The sequence below is a fragment of the Eschrichtius robustus genome, chromosome 15 (assembly GCF_028021215.1).
Source record: "Eschrichtius robustus isolate mEscRob2 chromosome 15, mEscRob2.pri, whole genome shotgun sequence".
Lineage (NCBI taxonomy): Eukaryota > Metazoa > Chordata > Mammalia > Artiodactyla > Eschrichtiidae > Eschrichtius > Eschrichtius robustus.
The window spans coordinates 87,627,854-87,644,290 of NC_090838.1; the positions used below are offsets into that span (position 1 = coordinate 87,627,854).

At 55.8% G+C, this 16,437-nt stretch overlaps 1 protein-coding gene across 7 annotated transcripts in view; it reads left to right on the forward strand.

The window, feature by feature from the left end:
• Positions 1 to 16,437, forward strand: part of INPP4A (inositol polyphosphate-4-phosphatase type I A) — a 126,434-nt gene that overhangs the window by 96,981 nt on the left and 13,016 nt on the right. For all 7 annotated transcript variants that reach the window (XR_011076492.1, XM_068564088.1, XM_068564086.1 and 4 more), the window contains 7 exons: positions 3,071 to 3,103; positions 7,355 to 7,527; positions 8,359 to 8,482; positions 9,215 to 9,341; positions 9,636 to 9,776; positions 11,998 to 12,095; positions 14,434 to 14,546. Coding sequence is in view for 6 of the 7 variants with exons in the window: in XM_068564088.1 (XP_068420189.1) it covers positions 3,071 to 3,103; positions 7,355 to 7,527; positions 8,359 to 8,482; positions 9,215 to 9,341; positions 9,636 to 9,776; positions 11,998 to 12,095; positions 14,434 to 14,546 (809 nt within the window). In the remaining variant the exon portion in view is untranslated. The remainder of the gene's footprint in view (positions 1 to 3,070; positions 3,104 to 7,354; positions 7,528 to 8,358; positions 8,483 to 9,214; positions 9,342 to 9,635; positions 9,777 to 11,997; positions 12,096 to 14,433; positions 14,547 to 16,437) is intronic.

Genomic DNA, 16,437 nt, shown 5'->3' on the forward strand with positions numbered 1-16,437 from the left:
ATCCGGCAGAGGCCTGCTGCCCTGGGCCTTGCTCGTAACCCAGTCAAGAGGGTGGGCCGCGCTCCCACGTCTGGGGGCGCCAGTCAGGTTCCTCTGTTCGGCGCCACCTCCAAGGTGGGGCTCTCGGTAGACGGCAGGACGCTGGCGTGAAGCGGCACGCTTCAGAAACAGCCTGCTGCCTGCGGAGACAGGGGGCATGACCAGACGCTCTGCCCCGCTGTCGCCTTACAGCTGGGGGCCACGTGCCTTCTGAACCCAGCGGGTCCCTGGTCCCTGCAGCTCTGGCCTTTCCCCGTAAGAGCTGGTGGGGTTGTGCGCCGGGCAGCTGAGATCCAGCCGCTGCCGCTGCCTCCTTGCCCCTCTTTGGGCGGGTTAAGGCCCAGCTGGGCCAGGGATGGGCCGCTGGCAGCGGGACTTGTCATTTCTGAACCGGGCAGCTTTCATTCAAGGCAGGGTCTCGCTCCCTGTCGGAGCCTCTCGGTGAATCCTCCTTTGGTTTGTCAGACGCCCTCCGCCTCCAGTCTGCCTGCAGTCTGTCCCCAGGGTGCGCTCTCACTTGAGCCTGTGTTTCCCCGGTGTCCGCGTCCTCCACTCTGCCATCTGTGAGGGGTTCCACTTTCAGTTCCCCAAACCTGTGTTTGGTTCATGGAACTGTTTTGTCTTTGTTCGTGCTCTCATTTTTTTTACTGTGAATTGTGTTTCTTTAAAACAATTTCTGGAAGTTCATTGCTCATTTCTCTTTAATATTGTCTTGCTTGCAATTTAAACATTTTTCTGCAGATTTAAAAAAAGTTACTGATTGGATTTTTTTTAAATGCAGGAGAGAGTTTATTTAACTGGATATACTGTTGCATTCATAACTTAAATGTCCTCTTTTTCTAGGCACGTCCCGTATTGTTCAAATATATAGACAAATTTAAGTGCAGTTTTAAAGTTATTTAAAGGAGCATTTATTTACGATATTTAGGGCTTGACTTGTACCTGTGTGTGCCGTGCAGATGAGCTCTGTTGTGCTCATGGGAGTAGGAAGCGTTTGAGAGAGTCTGACTCTGCTGATCAGCGCTCAAAAGAAACTTATGAAACCATATGCCTCTAAATTACCTGCACGTGATCCTTAATTTAAAAATCTGAGCACAGCCGGGAAGCCGTTCAGACCTCGGCATGATCGGGAGGATCGGGAAACACCAGGCTGTGAGCCGTTTGTTTTACTCAATCTCTTGTCCTCAGGGGCCAGAGCTGGGCTCTGTCGTGACTCCCGATGCCCTTCCCAGTTCCTGGGGCACTTGTTTTGGCCTAATGGGCGGGTTGTGTTCACGCCAGCATATTTATTGCCTGTGAACAACTCCATGCCTCTTTGAAAGGCGTTCTCTCTTTTCATTCCAATTCTCTACCCTGTCCTGGGTCCTTGGTTTTCATCTTTCATCAAGGAGTCGCCCCGCCTCAGCCCCGCCTGGGGTCAGGGCTCCGCAGGACCCACTGACCAGTCCCCCACAGCGGGGACCGCAGAGGCTCCGTGAGCCTCCCTCTCCTCCTGGTTTTCCACCCACGTGACCCGCCTGCAAACTGTCAGGATTTGGTGACTTCCATTAGCTCCCCCACACACTCTCTCCTGGTCTCCTCATCCCCGAAGAGTCCCTCAAACCCTGGACCAGGTTCCTCTTAACCTGAGATCTATGGGTTGCACCCCAGGTCTGCATACCCCTGAGACTGTGTGCTAAAATCTGCATGTGTGTGGAGCAGTCCGCAGCGGTCATCAAATCTCAAGGGCCTCTGTGATCTAAGAGGAGATCCCTCTCTCCCGTTTGATTGAAAGATGAGTCTACCCAGTGGGTTGAACCCCTGATCCCTTCTCAGGCATGGTCCCAGCCCAGCAGTTTGGGATCACTGCAGATCATGAAAACAGGCTTCTAGACCCTTCTCCTCATAGAGACTCGGGATCTTGGAGGAAGGGTTATGGAGAGGCAGAAATCTGTATTTTTCCAAGGCCTGGGGTAATTCTGATTTTCGCCAGACAGATGTTGAACAGTCACCGCTGTGCCTCACACACCCCACGGTGGTTTCCCTCTTTGTGAAGTAGGCAGTCTCAGGATATTTGAGCTCTAGTGAAGACGCTGAAGTCTTCAACACACAGAGGCCTTTAATTTTGCTCTATTTTCTGTTCCGTTGGCCAGTTTAAGAAGTCGTTGCCAAAGACGATCCCTGCCACCGCCCTTCTGGACAATCCAAGTTGTCAAAGTCTCCGTTCAGCGGGTTCTGGTTATTCTTGAGGATCTGAAACTACCTGTTTCAGGATCCTAAAATGTTCTTTGAACTGAAAAGTTTAGACATAAAATAAAATAAGCTTTTAGCCCAAACGATCCCTTTTCAAACTTGTTTGTTTCAGGTGGCACACCCAGTTAACCAGGAATTTTAGAGTTTTTAAGGGAGGAGAGAAATTGAAATGAGTACTTCCCGATGTGACTCAGTGTAGGTGAAATTGAGTTAAACTTGGCATTCTTTGAGGGACCTGGAGGGATGTTCCAATTCTAGACTTCCCTCAGTCATAAAGGTTTTGTATTTGGCTTAATCGTAAAGATTGGCATGCATGTGTTTGGTATATGGGTTTCATGACTGGATCCTAACCTTTTGGATCTCAGCAGCCGACCTTTAGCCCGGGCTCCAGAGTCAGTCAGGGCGGCGGGCTCTGAGCTGCACGCTCGATTTACTGGTCAGTCTCTCTCACTGCAAGTTTGCTTCCAGATGTCGTGAGCCAGCGTGGGCTCCAGCACATGCAATGGGATGGACGTGGGGGCCTTATCTCATTGTGACACGTTAACCTGCTCTCCCCGAAGAGCGTGTCACGTTGAAGTACCAGCAACGTGAATGCTGGCGCCGGTGGATCGGGCGGTGAGCTCCAGGCAGCCCGACCACCTTCACGTGACTCCCGGGGAGGAGGCAGGCAGGCCCCCGGCCTCTGCTCCGAGGCTCAGTTTAGCCAGCTGCTGCTGCAGTTGCTCTAAGCGTTGAGTTGCTCGTGTTTGAACCGTGTGCCGCTCCTTAATCATCCGTGTCGCCCTCCATTTCTGTGCAGATGGCAGTCCCCCTCCTGAAGAGTCCAGCCCAGGTACGTGGTTTCCGCTCAAGGCTTCTGCAGATGTCTTCTTAGTATTCAGGGCGTGTTTGTAGCTAAGCTGTCAAAGATCGCCTTGTACTCCCAGAGTTAGGAGAACATTTTAGGAGTTTCCTCATTGTGAGGGATGTAGCGACTTTCCTTAGGTTTGGTGAGGGGCCCGTCGGGCTGGTATTGTGGCCGGAAGCAGGCTGCCACGTGCGTTTCTGTCACTTTCCCGTCCTAAACCCTTTTCAGACAGTGTCCGCGAGCACGTTAGGCTTCCTGCAGTGGGTGGCCTGGTTAAGAGAGGGACATCGTGGTACATGACGCTTCCTGTGATTTCACCTGAACTTGCGAGCATCCCATGGAGGGGGAGGCAGATAAGAGGCAGCCGTCCAGATGCTGTGGCATTGTAATCACACAGCACCCTCTCTTCTGAGTCTGGCTGCAGCCTTAGACTTCCTGCCAGGCACTGCTGTGGGCTTCAGGTGGAGTTAGTGCTAGAAATGGAATCTTTTTGACTGCATTTGCACGTAGAAATCAGTGTTTGTAACTCTAGTTCAGGGGTCGGCCAACCACGGCTCCAAGTGAATCCCATCCACCGCCTGCTCTTGTAAATACCATTTTCCTGGAAATAAGTCACGCCCATTCGTTCGCGTACTGTCCATGGCTGCTTTAGGGCAGTGCCAGAGTCCAGTAGTTGCGACAGAGACCCTGTGGCCTTCAAAGCCTAAAACGTTTACTGTCCAGCCCTTTACAGAAAAAATGTGCCGACCCCTGCTCTAGTTCATATCGAATTTCCTGGATGCGGCTTGTGGTTTTCCCAGAGGGAGCGTGAGACCCCCAAATACGATGTTGTGGGTTTTTTTCCCCTTACACTCCAGAAAACAGCTACCCAGTCAGCCTGAGGATTACATCCCGCCCTCTGACTGCATGTAAATATGCCATAGCGGGCCACCTGCCGTATGTCTCGGGTGCAGCCAGCTGTGATTGTGGGATTTGCCGCCCTGTTCCCGTCAGCTCTCAGAGCACCCCTCACTCACACGGCACCGGGTGGTTCAGCGCCGCTCACGGCCGTGACTCCAGAACCCCGTTTGCTCTTCAGTGGGTAATCTGATTGGGCACCTCATAACCCCCCCAGTTTGCTTTCAGCCCCTCAGTTTCTCTCTCCAGAAACGTTAGTTTGGTCACGAGCAGGTCTCCAGCTCCAGTTCCCTGGGCCCTCCCCAGCACCTCCCCTGGCCTGGGCCTGCTGCCCCTTCCCACCTGCCTCTGGACTCCCAGTCCCCCCAGCTTGCCTGCAGGACAGGTCGGTGCCTTCTCAGTGCGCCGTCTCCCCCGAGCCCCGTGGCGGTGACCGTCCCCAGCAGTTAAGGCCAGGAAAGGGGGTGGCAGCCTCATGACCCTGGCCCGAGGCAGCTCGGGGCTTTCCTCGGCTCTGCGTGCCCTGCCGTTTGTAGAGCTGAGGGGAGGTCTAGTGGGTTCCCAGGCAGCACTCAGGCAGCCTGGCTTGTACAGCTCTCCTCGTCTTCTGTGAGCTCTGTCACTTCCAGAAGCTTTGGTGGCTTGTCCACAGTTGATGTCAGATGGACTAAAAGGTCCCCTGCCAAGGGTTCCTTTAGCTTTTCCCACAGAGCTGTATTTAGTCTGAGTTAGAACACGTGCATTTTCTCTCTCTCTCTCTCTCCCTACTTTCTCCTTTCTCTCCCCTATTAATGAGAAAAAAAAAAAAAAAAACCACAAAAGCAAGGCTACCTAAAGTAGCACAGTCCTGGACTGGCCACCATCAGTGAACGTTACAGGCGAGCAGTGAGGTCAGGGGCTTGTCCCACAAGGGGAATCAGCTCCACACCAAGGATGCTGCTTAGTCGCTGGTGTTTTGTTCACAGCCGGACTTTCTCGATGTGGGAGGCAGAGTGAACCCCTTCACCAACCCTAACGCCCCAGACACCCGTACGTAACTAGGTTCTGGTAGAAGTCTCGTCACTGTCCCTGAAATTTATTTTGTTTGGAAGTTTTGAAGTTTGGTTTCCCCTCGTGTTGACCCAAAATGTATTATCCCCAACGACTGTTCGCTGCGTAGCCAGATGTGTGTACAAGTGGCCATTCTTTTTGTGTGTCTGGGAAGACACTTAGCCTTTCTGAGGCTGTTTCCGTACCCGTATTACTAGTCCTGTCTCTGTGGATTAAGTGAGAGAACAGAGAGTGAGGCACTCACGGGTATTGACTTAAGGGCTGGTTGATGCTCCCATTGAACTCCGGAGCCATCCAGGCACGGCTGAGCCCTCCTCTGGGCGGACATCAGGCTCAACTCCCGCCCAGGGCCACATCTCTTCTCCGGAACAAACTCTGAGTGTTTTTTTTAACCATTCTTCCAATTCTACAGTTTTTTTCAGTGTCTTTTTTTTTTTGGTTTGGTTGTTTTTTTTTTTCTCTAATGCAGCAAAACTAAGTCATTCTTATGTGGATTTTGTTTAAACAGAAGTAGGCAGAGTAAAAAATTGTATGCAGAGGGCTTGCTCAGTCAAATAAGACCACTTGTATATTCTGATCATTTTCAGGTTAAAATGATGATGATTTGCATATTCATTACATATATATATTCATGTTAAGTGGAAAAGAAAGTAAAATTGGCAACACTTGCTCTAAGAGTGTTTACTTCTGAGGTGAAGAATAGTCTTAATGACTGCCTACCTTTCCCCAAACTGCTTGGCTATTAAAACTTAATGCCCATTTGGCCTTTTTTGACAGTTGTTGAATATAATTGACATGGATTCAACAGAGTTCTTCAAAGAAACAAAAACATGGTCTCTGAGAATTTTAGAGGAAGAAAGACGTGGATATTATCCACTACAGTCATCCCATTTTACGGCGAAGGGCCCCCGTGGCGGAGGGGTCAGGGGACCTGCCCGCGGCTCACCCACCACTGCTCAGTGGCAGCCGGGGCCTGGGACTCACATTTTCCACTCCTCCGTGCAGGGTTCTTTGTCACTGTGATTTATTTGCTACGACCTTTCTGCTGTAGACTTTCTAAGTTTAAGCCTGCTTTTTTCCGTTACCGATAGAAACCCCTGTCCACGTACAGCGTGTCTGCATATACACTTAGATCATTTCCAAAGTTTGAATGGCTGTGTAGACTTGAAAATCTGCGTTGACCAAACACTGAGTACAGGGAAGTCCTTCTGTAGGTTTTAGGCGTTTCTCTGAATTTGTTTCTCAACAAAGCGTGAAGCACACAGTTTGAGAGAGCAGAGCCACAGCTCCCTTCTCTCTTTTTAAGATTCTGTTTATCTGAGACGGAGCTGACCATCCTAGCAGCTGCACTGCTCACGAGGCCAGGGCCTGTCCTGAGTGGGGCGACGGCCACGGGCATCCTGTGACCCGCACCCCGTCCTAGGAGGGTGCCCTGCCCGGGCTGCACACCACTGCCTTTGCCGCACTCCGGGTGGGCTCACCCAATGGTGATGATCTAGTGCCTATTTCTGGGCTTGGTGGCCTGTTAAAAAAATATAACTGATGGGGGCATGTCTTTTCTCTTCTAAATGTCTTTAAATAGGAAGGACCAAAAAGAGCCAAAGCTAAAAATACCTTTCACTCTGTTTTGCTCCCCTGAGGTTCTATTTTTTAAAAGTTGTTTTGGTTCAGGGTCAAAGTTTCCTTATATTCCAAAAATAGGAAAACCCCACTAAGCCAGGAATAGAGGGAGTCCGGCAGGAAGGTGGCGGCAGGGAAGAAAGCGCAGGAGGCAGGGACACTGAGGGCTGTGGCTACAGACGCAGCCCCGGGGAGGGTCCTTCCACAGTCGTGGGCGGGGCCTGTGCCCGCTGCACAAAGGCTCGGCCAGGCTGGGTTGGCCTTGCTCTGGAAGCCCGGGGCTCTGCCTCGCCACCTGGATCAGAGAAGCCAGACAGCAGGTACCCCGCGAGGGACGGCGGTGCCGGGGAGGCACTGGCCTCCGCAGACACGGTGTGCTCTTGCTGAGTCGTGACTCCCAGAGCTCGCTGTCATCTTCCTTGAAAGGAACAGGCGGGGCCGTGAGTGTGTAGAGTCCCCAGAGGGGGTGTCAGTGGTCCCCGAGGAGGGCTGATGGTGCGTTTGCTGGAGAAGCTGCAGGCTAGGAGGGCAGAGACCGGGGCTGAACTTGGCGCCACTTCTGGGCCGTGCGGAGGCAGGAGGGGCAGGCCGGGTGGCAAGGCCGGTGCGGGGCTGGGGGCTGGGGGCTTTCGAAGTGCCGCCTTCTGAGCCGACCGCCCCTCGTGCCAGGTGAGTGGAGCGAGGCCCTGTACCCCCTGCTGACCACCCTCACGGACTGCGTGGCCATGATGAGCGACAAGGCCAAGAAGGCGATGGTCTTCCTGCTCATGCAGGACAGCGCGCCCACCATCGCCACCTTCCTGGGCCTGCAGTACCGCCGCGACGTGGTCTTCTGCCAGACGGTAGGTGCACCTGTCCCTCTCGTGCCGGTTGAGGAAACCAGCGTGGCGCTGTGCCCTCCCGCCTGTGGCTTCGCCCGTGTGGCCTGAGGCCTGGGTGCCGGCCTTGGAGGGAGGGGGAGGGGAGCTGCTGGATCGCAGGTGCTCAGGAGGGTCTGGCTTCACGCCTGCTCCCCGGGAACCTGCCCCGAGGAGCCTGCTCACACCGGCCCTAGTGCCACCTTTGTTTTTCCCTGCAGAGGAGTTCATTGAGGGAAGACACGCAATCTGTTTTCTGGTTTATAAAGCAGCAGGTATTAGGCCTGCTCAGGCACAACTCTGTTCTGGTGATTTCGATTTCCCTTCAGAGGCGGGAAGAGCTTAAATGAGCATCACCAGTTTTCAGATGCCAGTAATCTGATTAGCAGAGTGAACGGTGGCAGAGGCTCGGTGGGTTCTGTGCGGCTTCCTGTGCCCGCGAGGCGGGGGGTGTGCACGGGACACCTCTGCCCAGGAGACTCGCGGAGGGACCTGTTCTCCACTCCTGCCCCTCGTCGTGAGCACCCCGCTTTCCAGCCTGTGCTGATCTGGATCTGTGGGCATAGAGGCCCTTCCTTTCACCATGGGGAAATAATTCTGGGCTTCCAGAAGGTTCTGGCCCAGGAGTGACCCCAAGGTCGGGTCGGAAGCTGAACCAAAACCAGACCGACCTTTGGAAGCGAGCCCTCCCGTGGCCTCTGCACTCCTGGTCCCAGGCCCCGAGGGTGAGGGGCCGCCGCAGGCAGAGCAGCGCAGCGCGGGTGCAGGAACCGGGGTGGGCCAGGCGCGAGGTGAGGCGGTGTCTGTCCCCTGCAGCTGACCGCGCTCATCTGTGGCTTCATCATCAAGCTGAGGAACTGCCTGCACGACGACGGCTTCTTGCGGCAGCTCTACACCATCGGGCTGCTCGCCCAGTTTGAGAGCTTGCTGAGCACCTACGGTGAGCCGCCTGGGCTGGGGTTGTGAGAGCCTCCGTGTGTGACCCCCTCTCGTCTCCCTAAGTGGTTTTCTGATGCACAGGTAACACATACTGATTAAAATGTATCCAAACATACCCCGATAGGTGACAAAGAACTAAAAAAAGTCCTACATAGTTAAACACACACACACACACCCGCTTGTGGCCCATTTCTGCACCCACTAAATTATTAGAAGGCAAGTTGCTGGGTCAAACAGTAGGAGTATTTAAAAAATTTGTTGATATTTCCAAATTGTCTTATAAATGCTCTCTTCTCCTCACCTTCATTTTCTGTTTATTTCTTCTTAGAAGGTAAAAACGGTTAATTTTTTTAAAGTATCTGTTCATCTTTGGAGTTCTAAGACGTTGAAGAAATATCAAAAGATCTAAAGAATAGGGAAAGATCACAGCACCTAAAGAGCCGGCTTTGCCTTCTGAGGTTCCCACGTGTAGGTCCCCCACCCCTCCCTTCGCCAGGAAAGGGCCGGGAACTACGAGGCGTGGTTGCACCAGCTGCGCTTTTTAGCGCGGCCATAGGACTTCAGTAGTGGGCTTTACGCACGGAGAAGTGAGGCACTTGGCCAGCCTCCCCCCAGCTCTCACCGCCTCGTCCCTCCACCCTGAGCTCATCGCTGTCCTTCCGTGGCCACGCCGAGTCCAGGGGAGAGCGCAGGTCCCCTCTGCCTGACAGCCCTTTCCCTCTCTTGCCTCCAGGGGAGGAGCTGGCTATGCTGGAGGACATGAGCCTTGGGATCATGGACTTGAGGAACGTGACCTTCAAAGTCACTCAGGCCACTTCTAATGCGTCAACCGACATGCTGCCCGTCATCACAGGAAATCGGTAGAAATGTTTTTTCTGATTCTCAGAACTAGCGCAGTGTTTTAATCTGTGTTCATCACATGTGATGCACGTTTCATTTTTGCTTTATTCCGTTTCATTCAGCTGGAAACGCTCGTCCCAGCCGGCTACATTGATTTCACAGCCCTGTACAGGTCGGCGACCAGCAGCTGGGAGATCTCCGAGCCGGGCCGGGCTGCTGTCCCGTCCTGAGGCCAGCGGGGCCTTCCCCTCCTTGCTCGCCTGTCTCCCATCTCGCTGTCGCAGGCCTGACCCTCCTCTTGCTCTGCGTTTCAGGGATGGCTTTAACGTGCGGATCCCCCTGCCGGGCCCCCTGTTTGACGCCCTGCCCCGGGAGATCCAGAGCGGGATGCTGCTGCGGGTGCAGCCCGTGCTCTTCAACGTGGGCATCAACGAGCAGCAGACGCTGGCCGAGAGGTGCGTGCCGGGCCACCTCTGTGGGCCAGGGGCTGCGTCCGTCGGTCGCTGAGCTGCTGGAGAGGGTGTGCTTAGTCCTCTTCGGGCTCCGAGGGCCACGTGGACTTAGTTATCCCTCCTTCCTTTAAGTTCAGCCGCACACCGGGCTCGTCTTTGGTGCTGGAACACAAAGATGAACCAGACGAGGTCCGCGTCCTCGAGAGACTTGGGCTGGCAGCAGAGAGATGTGGCTGTGAGGATTACGATGAGTGCAGGGAGTAGGGGCCCTAGTGAGGTCTCAGAGGGTCTGGGAGGGCTTCCTGGAAGTGGGTTTTAAAGAGTAAGTGGGAGTTGGTCATATGAGGAGGTGAAGGAGAGACCTGGTGTCCCAGGCCAAGGAGCCTGAACAGAGGCAGGTGGGGAGAAGCCACGTGGGGCTGGAGGCTCAGGTAGCAGGCTGCAGCGGGCAGGGGTGAGGACGGAGAGGCCTGGATGCCAGGCATAGAGCCACGCCTTGGTCCTAAAGGCCTGCGCCTCGTAAACTCCTCCAGGGTCACCTGCCAGGCAGCAGGGAACAGTCACGTGTGCCCACATGTGCAAGAGTGTGTGCAGGTGTTGGAGAGGAGGAGGGGATTGGGTGTGTGTAGCTTCTAATGACCTTCTACTGGTACGTGAAAACCTTTCCTGTCACGTCATTACATGCATGTGATCTATGTGTTTTAGAACTAAAAGGTATCTTAAAGTACTTGCTGTTAAGGACGTTTGGTCTCCAGGACGATACGCCATATTCCTGTTGAACCTTTTGAGCCCAGTGGTCAGCGTCCATGGATCCCCCGGTGTAGGGTCCTCCCCACACGGTCGGAGACCTTTCAGTGGGACAGGACACCATCAGAGTCACATCTGAAGAAGATCATCTGCCGGCCATGTGCTGGAAAGATGTGAGGGGTCTGATGTGACGAGGGGGTTGTCGGGAAGAGTCCGGGCCAGAGGCGGTGACCTGGATCAGGCAGGGGCGGTGCAGATGGGAAGGGACAGACTGGAGAGCCAAGACGTGGTCTTCAGCAGGGCAGGTGTGAGAGGCGACGAGGAGAGGAACAGAGCAGGCCTCTAGGTGGGTGGTGAGTAGCTGGTCCTAACCGGGAGAGGGGTCACGCTGGGGGCAGTTGGGGAGCTGGCCTTAGGCTGAGGGCGCCAGCCCAGGAAGCAGAGATCTGGAAGGTGTGGCCAGAGGTGAGGTGCCCACTTCAGGGAGAGTGGGCAGCGTCGGGGCCTCCAGCAAGGAGGTGTCCTCAGGAGGAGGTAACATTCCCTGCGTCTGGCAGCTGCTGTTCCTGACTGCAAGAGTGGTTTCTGAAAAAGGTGTTTCTGGAAGGGTTTCTGCAAAGGGTTGAGGCCAGGACAGATTGGAGTGAGTAGAGGGCCAGGTGGCGGAGGACATGGCAGTGGACGGGGGACATGGGGAGCAGGGTCTGTGCTCTACTTGCTTGTCTGCTCCTAAACAAGGCCAGCTCACCTGTGTCCCAGGGCGACCTCAAGGGAGCAGGTGCCTGGAGAAAAAGCCATTTTGGGCATCAGGGGTGGTCGGGTTGCGGTGGACACACAGGAGGGCATCCTGCCCCCCAAGGGATGACTTTGGGACTGTGAAGAGGCTGCCATGCGCGGAGGTCGCTGGGCAGGAAGTGGTGGAGGGGGTGTGCGTCCAGGCCTGGGACTCCAGGGCTGTGTGTTTCATGAGCACCTGCACCTTCCTCACGGGTGGCTTTCCTCCCGGCTCCCCGCGGGCCTGGCTCCCTGTGTGGTGAGGGGAGGGCTGGGGCCCTGCGCTCCGTCCAGCAGGAACAGCTGGTCGAGTCTGGTCATCCAGCAACAGGGCGACTTCCGATTTGAAGATGGGACTGTCCTGATTCCCCAGCCAGAGCCCCACTGCCGGCCCCGCTCCTGGGCGCCTCCGGAGTGGGAGGACGGAGACCCGGGGCCGCGCGGCGGGGCTGCCCAAGGGCCTGGGTGTCTCGCAGGCATGCCTGTCACAGTCACGCAGGGTTCCTGCTCATGAAACATATTCAGACTTGTCACCAACACGGGAGAGATGACCTTAAGCTTGGGGGGGAGGAACGTGGCTTAGAATCTAGACGTGCGCCACAAGGATCGAGAGAATCGACATTGTTACCTTTAACGCAGTCACCGTGGCGCTAGAAGAAAGCGACATTAGCCAACTAACGGTGTCCCCCTGTGACCTCCGAAGGTTTGGCGACACATCTTTACAAGAAGTTATCAACGTGGAGAGCTTGGTGCGGTTAAATTCCTACTTCGAGCAGTTTAAGGAAGTTTTGCCAGAGGACTGTAAGTACTTCTTCACTACGGCCGGTCTCCATCCGCTGTCTTTTGTCCCTTGTGGGGTCTGGGGTTTGCTTAGCGACCTTCCCGGTGCTGCTGCTGACCCTCCCCTGCTTCCCGCCCTGTCACCAGTGTGGTCGGCTGCTCTCGTGCCCGAGGTCACCGTGCAAGACATGAACGAACGGGCTGAGGACAGACCCTGGGGAGGGCTTGCGTGGAGGCGGGGCCAGGTGGGCGCAGCGCCAAGGGGCCCCGCTGGTGTCTAAGGGGCATCTCACAGTCGCCGTGTGGCGAGGCTGCGGCGGGGCGGGTGGGCGACCACGCTGCACAGCCTCGAGTGGCTGGAGGCCGGCAGGGACTGAGGGCTGGCACGTGGGGAGGCGGGAAACACACCTGGAGCGCGGGGGATGGAAGGGTCTTAAAGGCCCGAGCGAAGGGGCTAGAAAAACAGGCCTGCGAGATGCCAGAGGATGGCAGGACCGGAGATCCTGCAGGGCCAGGTCGGGGCCCGCAAGCGAGTCGGGGGACATGGTGTGGGCACAGGAGCTCAGGCGGGGGGCCTCAGTCTCCCCATGAACTGAGGGCGTGAGCCCAGCACTGGGCTTGGCGGCTGTGAAGGAGGCTTGGGACGGGTGCTGTTGGAGCCATCGAGGCTCTGGCCCTGACCACACATCGGAATTCACTGGGGAACCTGGGAAAACCCTCTTGCCAGGGGCCCGGCTCAGAGTGTAGGGGGTGGGGCCTCGGCCTCGGGAGGTTTAGAAACTCCCCGGGTGATCCCCGTGTGCTGCAACCAAGCTCCAAAGCGATGATGTTTAAGAGGTCAGTAAAATGCTTTTCTGAGGACTCAGCTGAAGGTCATGGCACCTGGGCTCTCGGGATCCCAGATACCGAGTCATCCTCATGTTCTTCCACAGTGATCATAGTGACCAGTGACAGATTTGTCAAGTCCTTGCACGTGCCAGGCTTTCTACACACTTCCCATGAATTATCTAACTGATCCCACAGCACCCTTGGGAGGTGGGCTTGGTTTCATACCCATTTGACATATAGTGACACTGAGGCATGGAGGGCAGGTCCCCCAAGGAACCTGGGTCAGGCCAAGTGGCCTGTGGCCAACGCCCACCTTCCGACTGCTCTGGAGGCAGGGACAGTGCCGGCTGCCCAGGCTTGGACTGATGGGACGGGAGCGTGTGCTGGGCCAGCCCCCGGCTAGGGTGCCCTGAGACGGAAGGGCCACGCTGGGGGATCAGGAGCCTTGTGGTCAGGAAGGGGGAGACTTGTGCTCAACATTCTGGAGGGCGGCAGTTTCCAGTGAGGCAAAGCCCCGGGAGACGTGAAGTGGCCCCGGGGGTACAGGCCCGGGAAGGGCGAGGCCTGCGGGATCAAAAGCCAGTAGCACTGCCCACGGCCCAGGACGCTGGGGGTGCCGCAGCCCGCCTGGCCCTCAGCCCAGCAGTTACGCCCGTCCGTGAGGCTGAGGAGATGGGGCCCACCAGCGAGTGCCCCCAAGTCTGCTGGGGCGCCAGTGTCGCTAATTGGGCCGGAGGTCAGGTCGTGCGTCTCCTCCAGGAGGCTCTGGTTCGCGGCCTCTGGGTTCCCACAGCCCCCATCACACGCCGAGCCCTCTGGCCCGGTCCCCGGAGCAGCGTGGTGCTGGGCACCGAGCAGCAGCGTGAAGTGGTTGGCGTGGGATCCTGCGTGCACCGGGGAGGTTTTGCGGTGGAAACGGACGCATAGTTCCATCCCACAGTTGGTGGAGATTTGCAGATTCAGGCCCCCTGGCTGTTTTCCGTAGATGTGACCTCGAGGCTCTTCTCTTCTCCTCTGGTGGTCCTGGTGTTTGAAAATCCCAGGCTTCTGAGGTGAGGTGGTCTGACTGATCTTCCAGCTAGAGAGGTCCTGGAGCGGCCTGGACACTGTCGCGGTGGAGGAGGCTGCCCTTCCCACCTCCCCCAAGGGTGGCGGCCCCCCTCAGTGTCGCCACCCCCAGCCCTAAGCGTCCTCCAGCCCTGGCGGCGGTTCTGAAGACCTGATGGATCTCCCTCACTCCCTCCCGTTCTCGATGATTCGAGCTCCCCCTCCAGCCCCTCGAAAGAGCTGAAAGGCGGCCAGGCGGTTGCCCTTTGCAGGCGGCACTGAAGTGGCAGTGAAAAGTAACGGAGTGCTCCCCGTGCTGGCCACCAGGCCCAGTCCCTGAGCACAGGCCTCCCTTCTTGCTTCAATCACACTGAACCTCCGGCTCCGGCCGGGACTCATCCTTCGGCCGTGTCCGGCGGCGCTGGCTGCCGTGGGCTAAGTCCCCACGGGCGGCCCCAGCTCCACGACCCCGTCTCTCTTCCAGGCCTACCTCGATCTCGGAGCCAGACGTGCCTGCCCGAGCTGCTGCGGTTCCTGGGTCAGAACGTGCACGCCAGGAAGAACAAGAACGTTGACATTCTCTGGCAAGCTGCTGAGGTGAGGGAAAAATTGTTAATAGCAACAAATTAAAACCTCAGCCAGGAGTGAAGAGAACAGATTTCTCCGTAAGGACACAATGAGAGTTGCCTGTGAGTTGCTTACTTTAGGGCTGCCTGGATTCTGATAAGCTTGACACAGAAGCTACCCCCTCGGACGTGGAATAACCAGGCTGATGACAGTTGTCCCCTTCCCAAGCCCGCATGGTCGATAACCAGCTAGAGCTCACGGCCTGCTGCATCTTTCAATAGGTTCAAAGGGAGATCTCTGGGACCTTTGCCATCTCTTTAAACAATATTTCTAGTACACTGCTGCTCAGATCTCCTCATTTCCCCTGAAATGAAGTCCTTATAAGACCTCAGATACTTTCTCACCAATTTGGTTGTGGAGTTCCTGCTCTGAGCCCGGGCATCAGAGCAGTTTCACAGCTCGTCATTCACTCACCCCTGATGAGGGGACCTGTCCACACTGGGACTCACACACAGAGTTGGAATATTATTAGTCGGGCCTAATTCACACATGGGGAGACCCGCCAGCACCCCAAAGTGGCTGATAGTCCCCCCACAAAGACTGGAGCCTGGTGCTGCAGACTGCCCTCTTGTGCAGGGACGCACCTGTGGCCACCCTGCTGCACCTTCCAGAACCTCTTGGAGCTCTGGATCCACCACCTATGAATGTAACTTTCTTTGACCCTATTTGTAGTTCTGGTTTATGCCATGTGTCTGGGTCATGAACTCTCCAGCCTGTGGAATTCAGCGAGCACGTCCACGTTCACTTCATCAGTTATGATTTCATTAATTCACTCTTCACCTAGCTCAGGGGCTGCTTAGAATCTTTTTTTTTTTTATCTTTTTAAAAATTTTTTGTGTATTCTCACAAGATGCCCATCTTCCTCCTGATGGTCTTGGCTGAACTTGTTTGGGTCCTTTCTGTCTTGTCCTTCTCCAGACACAGTGCTTAGGACCACACTGTGCCCTCTGTAGAGTGGCATCCCTGGCAGTGGCTGCGTGGTCTCGGCTGAGGCCTCTTGGCCCGAGAAGCAGCATGGGCCGTCTGTAGGGCAGCCTGCAGCGCCTCTGGTGGTTTTCTGAGAGCAGCAGGTCACGGAGCCCGCTGGCGTTAGGTCACGTGGTTCTTCGTGAGGTACCCATGTTGTTCTCACAGTGCAGCATCTCCTGCGGGTCCACAGGCCCTTGTCTGAAGCTCTCGTGGGCAGGTGTTTTCGAATTCACAGGGCTCCATGTTTCAGAAAGGTGATACGGTGTACAGGTGGTACCTAGGCGTGTGATAGGGTGCACATCACCTGTGTGTAACGTGGTGCACGTGGATGATTTCACATCCCCGGGGGCGTCTGGGGCAGCACTCTGGAATCAAACTCCTGAATACTGTCTTACTGAAAAGTATGAATATGTATACAAAATGGGATAAATAAAAATTGTAGATAGTTTGACATCCACTCAAGAGCTGGTCATGTTGCCAAACGAGGCTGCCACAAACTTATACCAAAAAAAAAAAGTCTTTTGTTCTAGGGCTTTTCTCGATTTGGGGACTGTGTGCCTAGGATTGCTCCTAGTGGTGCAGAGCAAGTGCTCCCAGGTGTCCTTCCATGGGGAGAGGAGGTGCCCTGAGGCGGCCTTTTCTCAGCAGGGGGGTTGCCCTCCAGGCGAGCCCCTCACTTGGGAGGGGAGGTGCGCTGGTCCTGTTCCAGGGCCCCGGGTCGAGCTGGAGGGGAGCCTGGTGGGCAGGTGGTGGCCACAGGGAAGTGGGTCTGCCGAGCTGTTCCCACCCGTGCCGACGAGGAAGAGTGTAGAGACCAGTGGGTCTGTGCTGTAACTTCCAGAAAGGCCTAGAGACTTGGCGGGGGCGGGGCATCCTGGGAGCTCTCTGACCT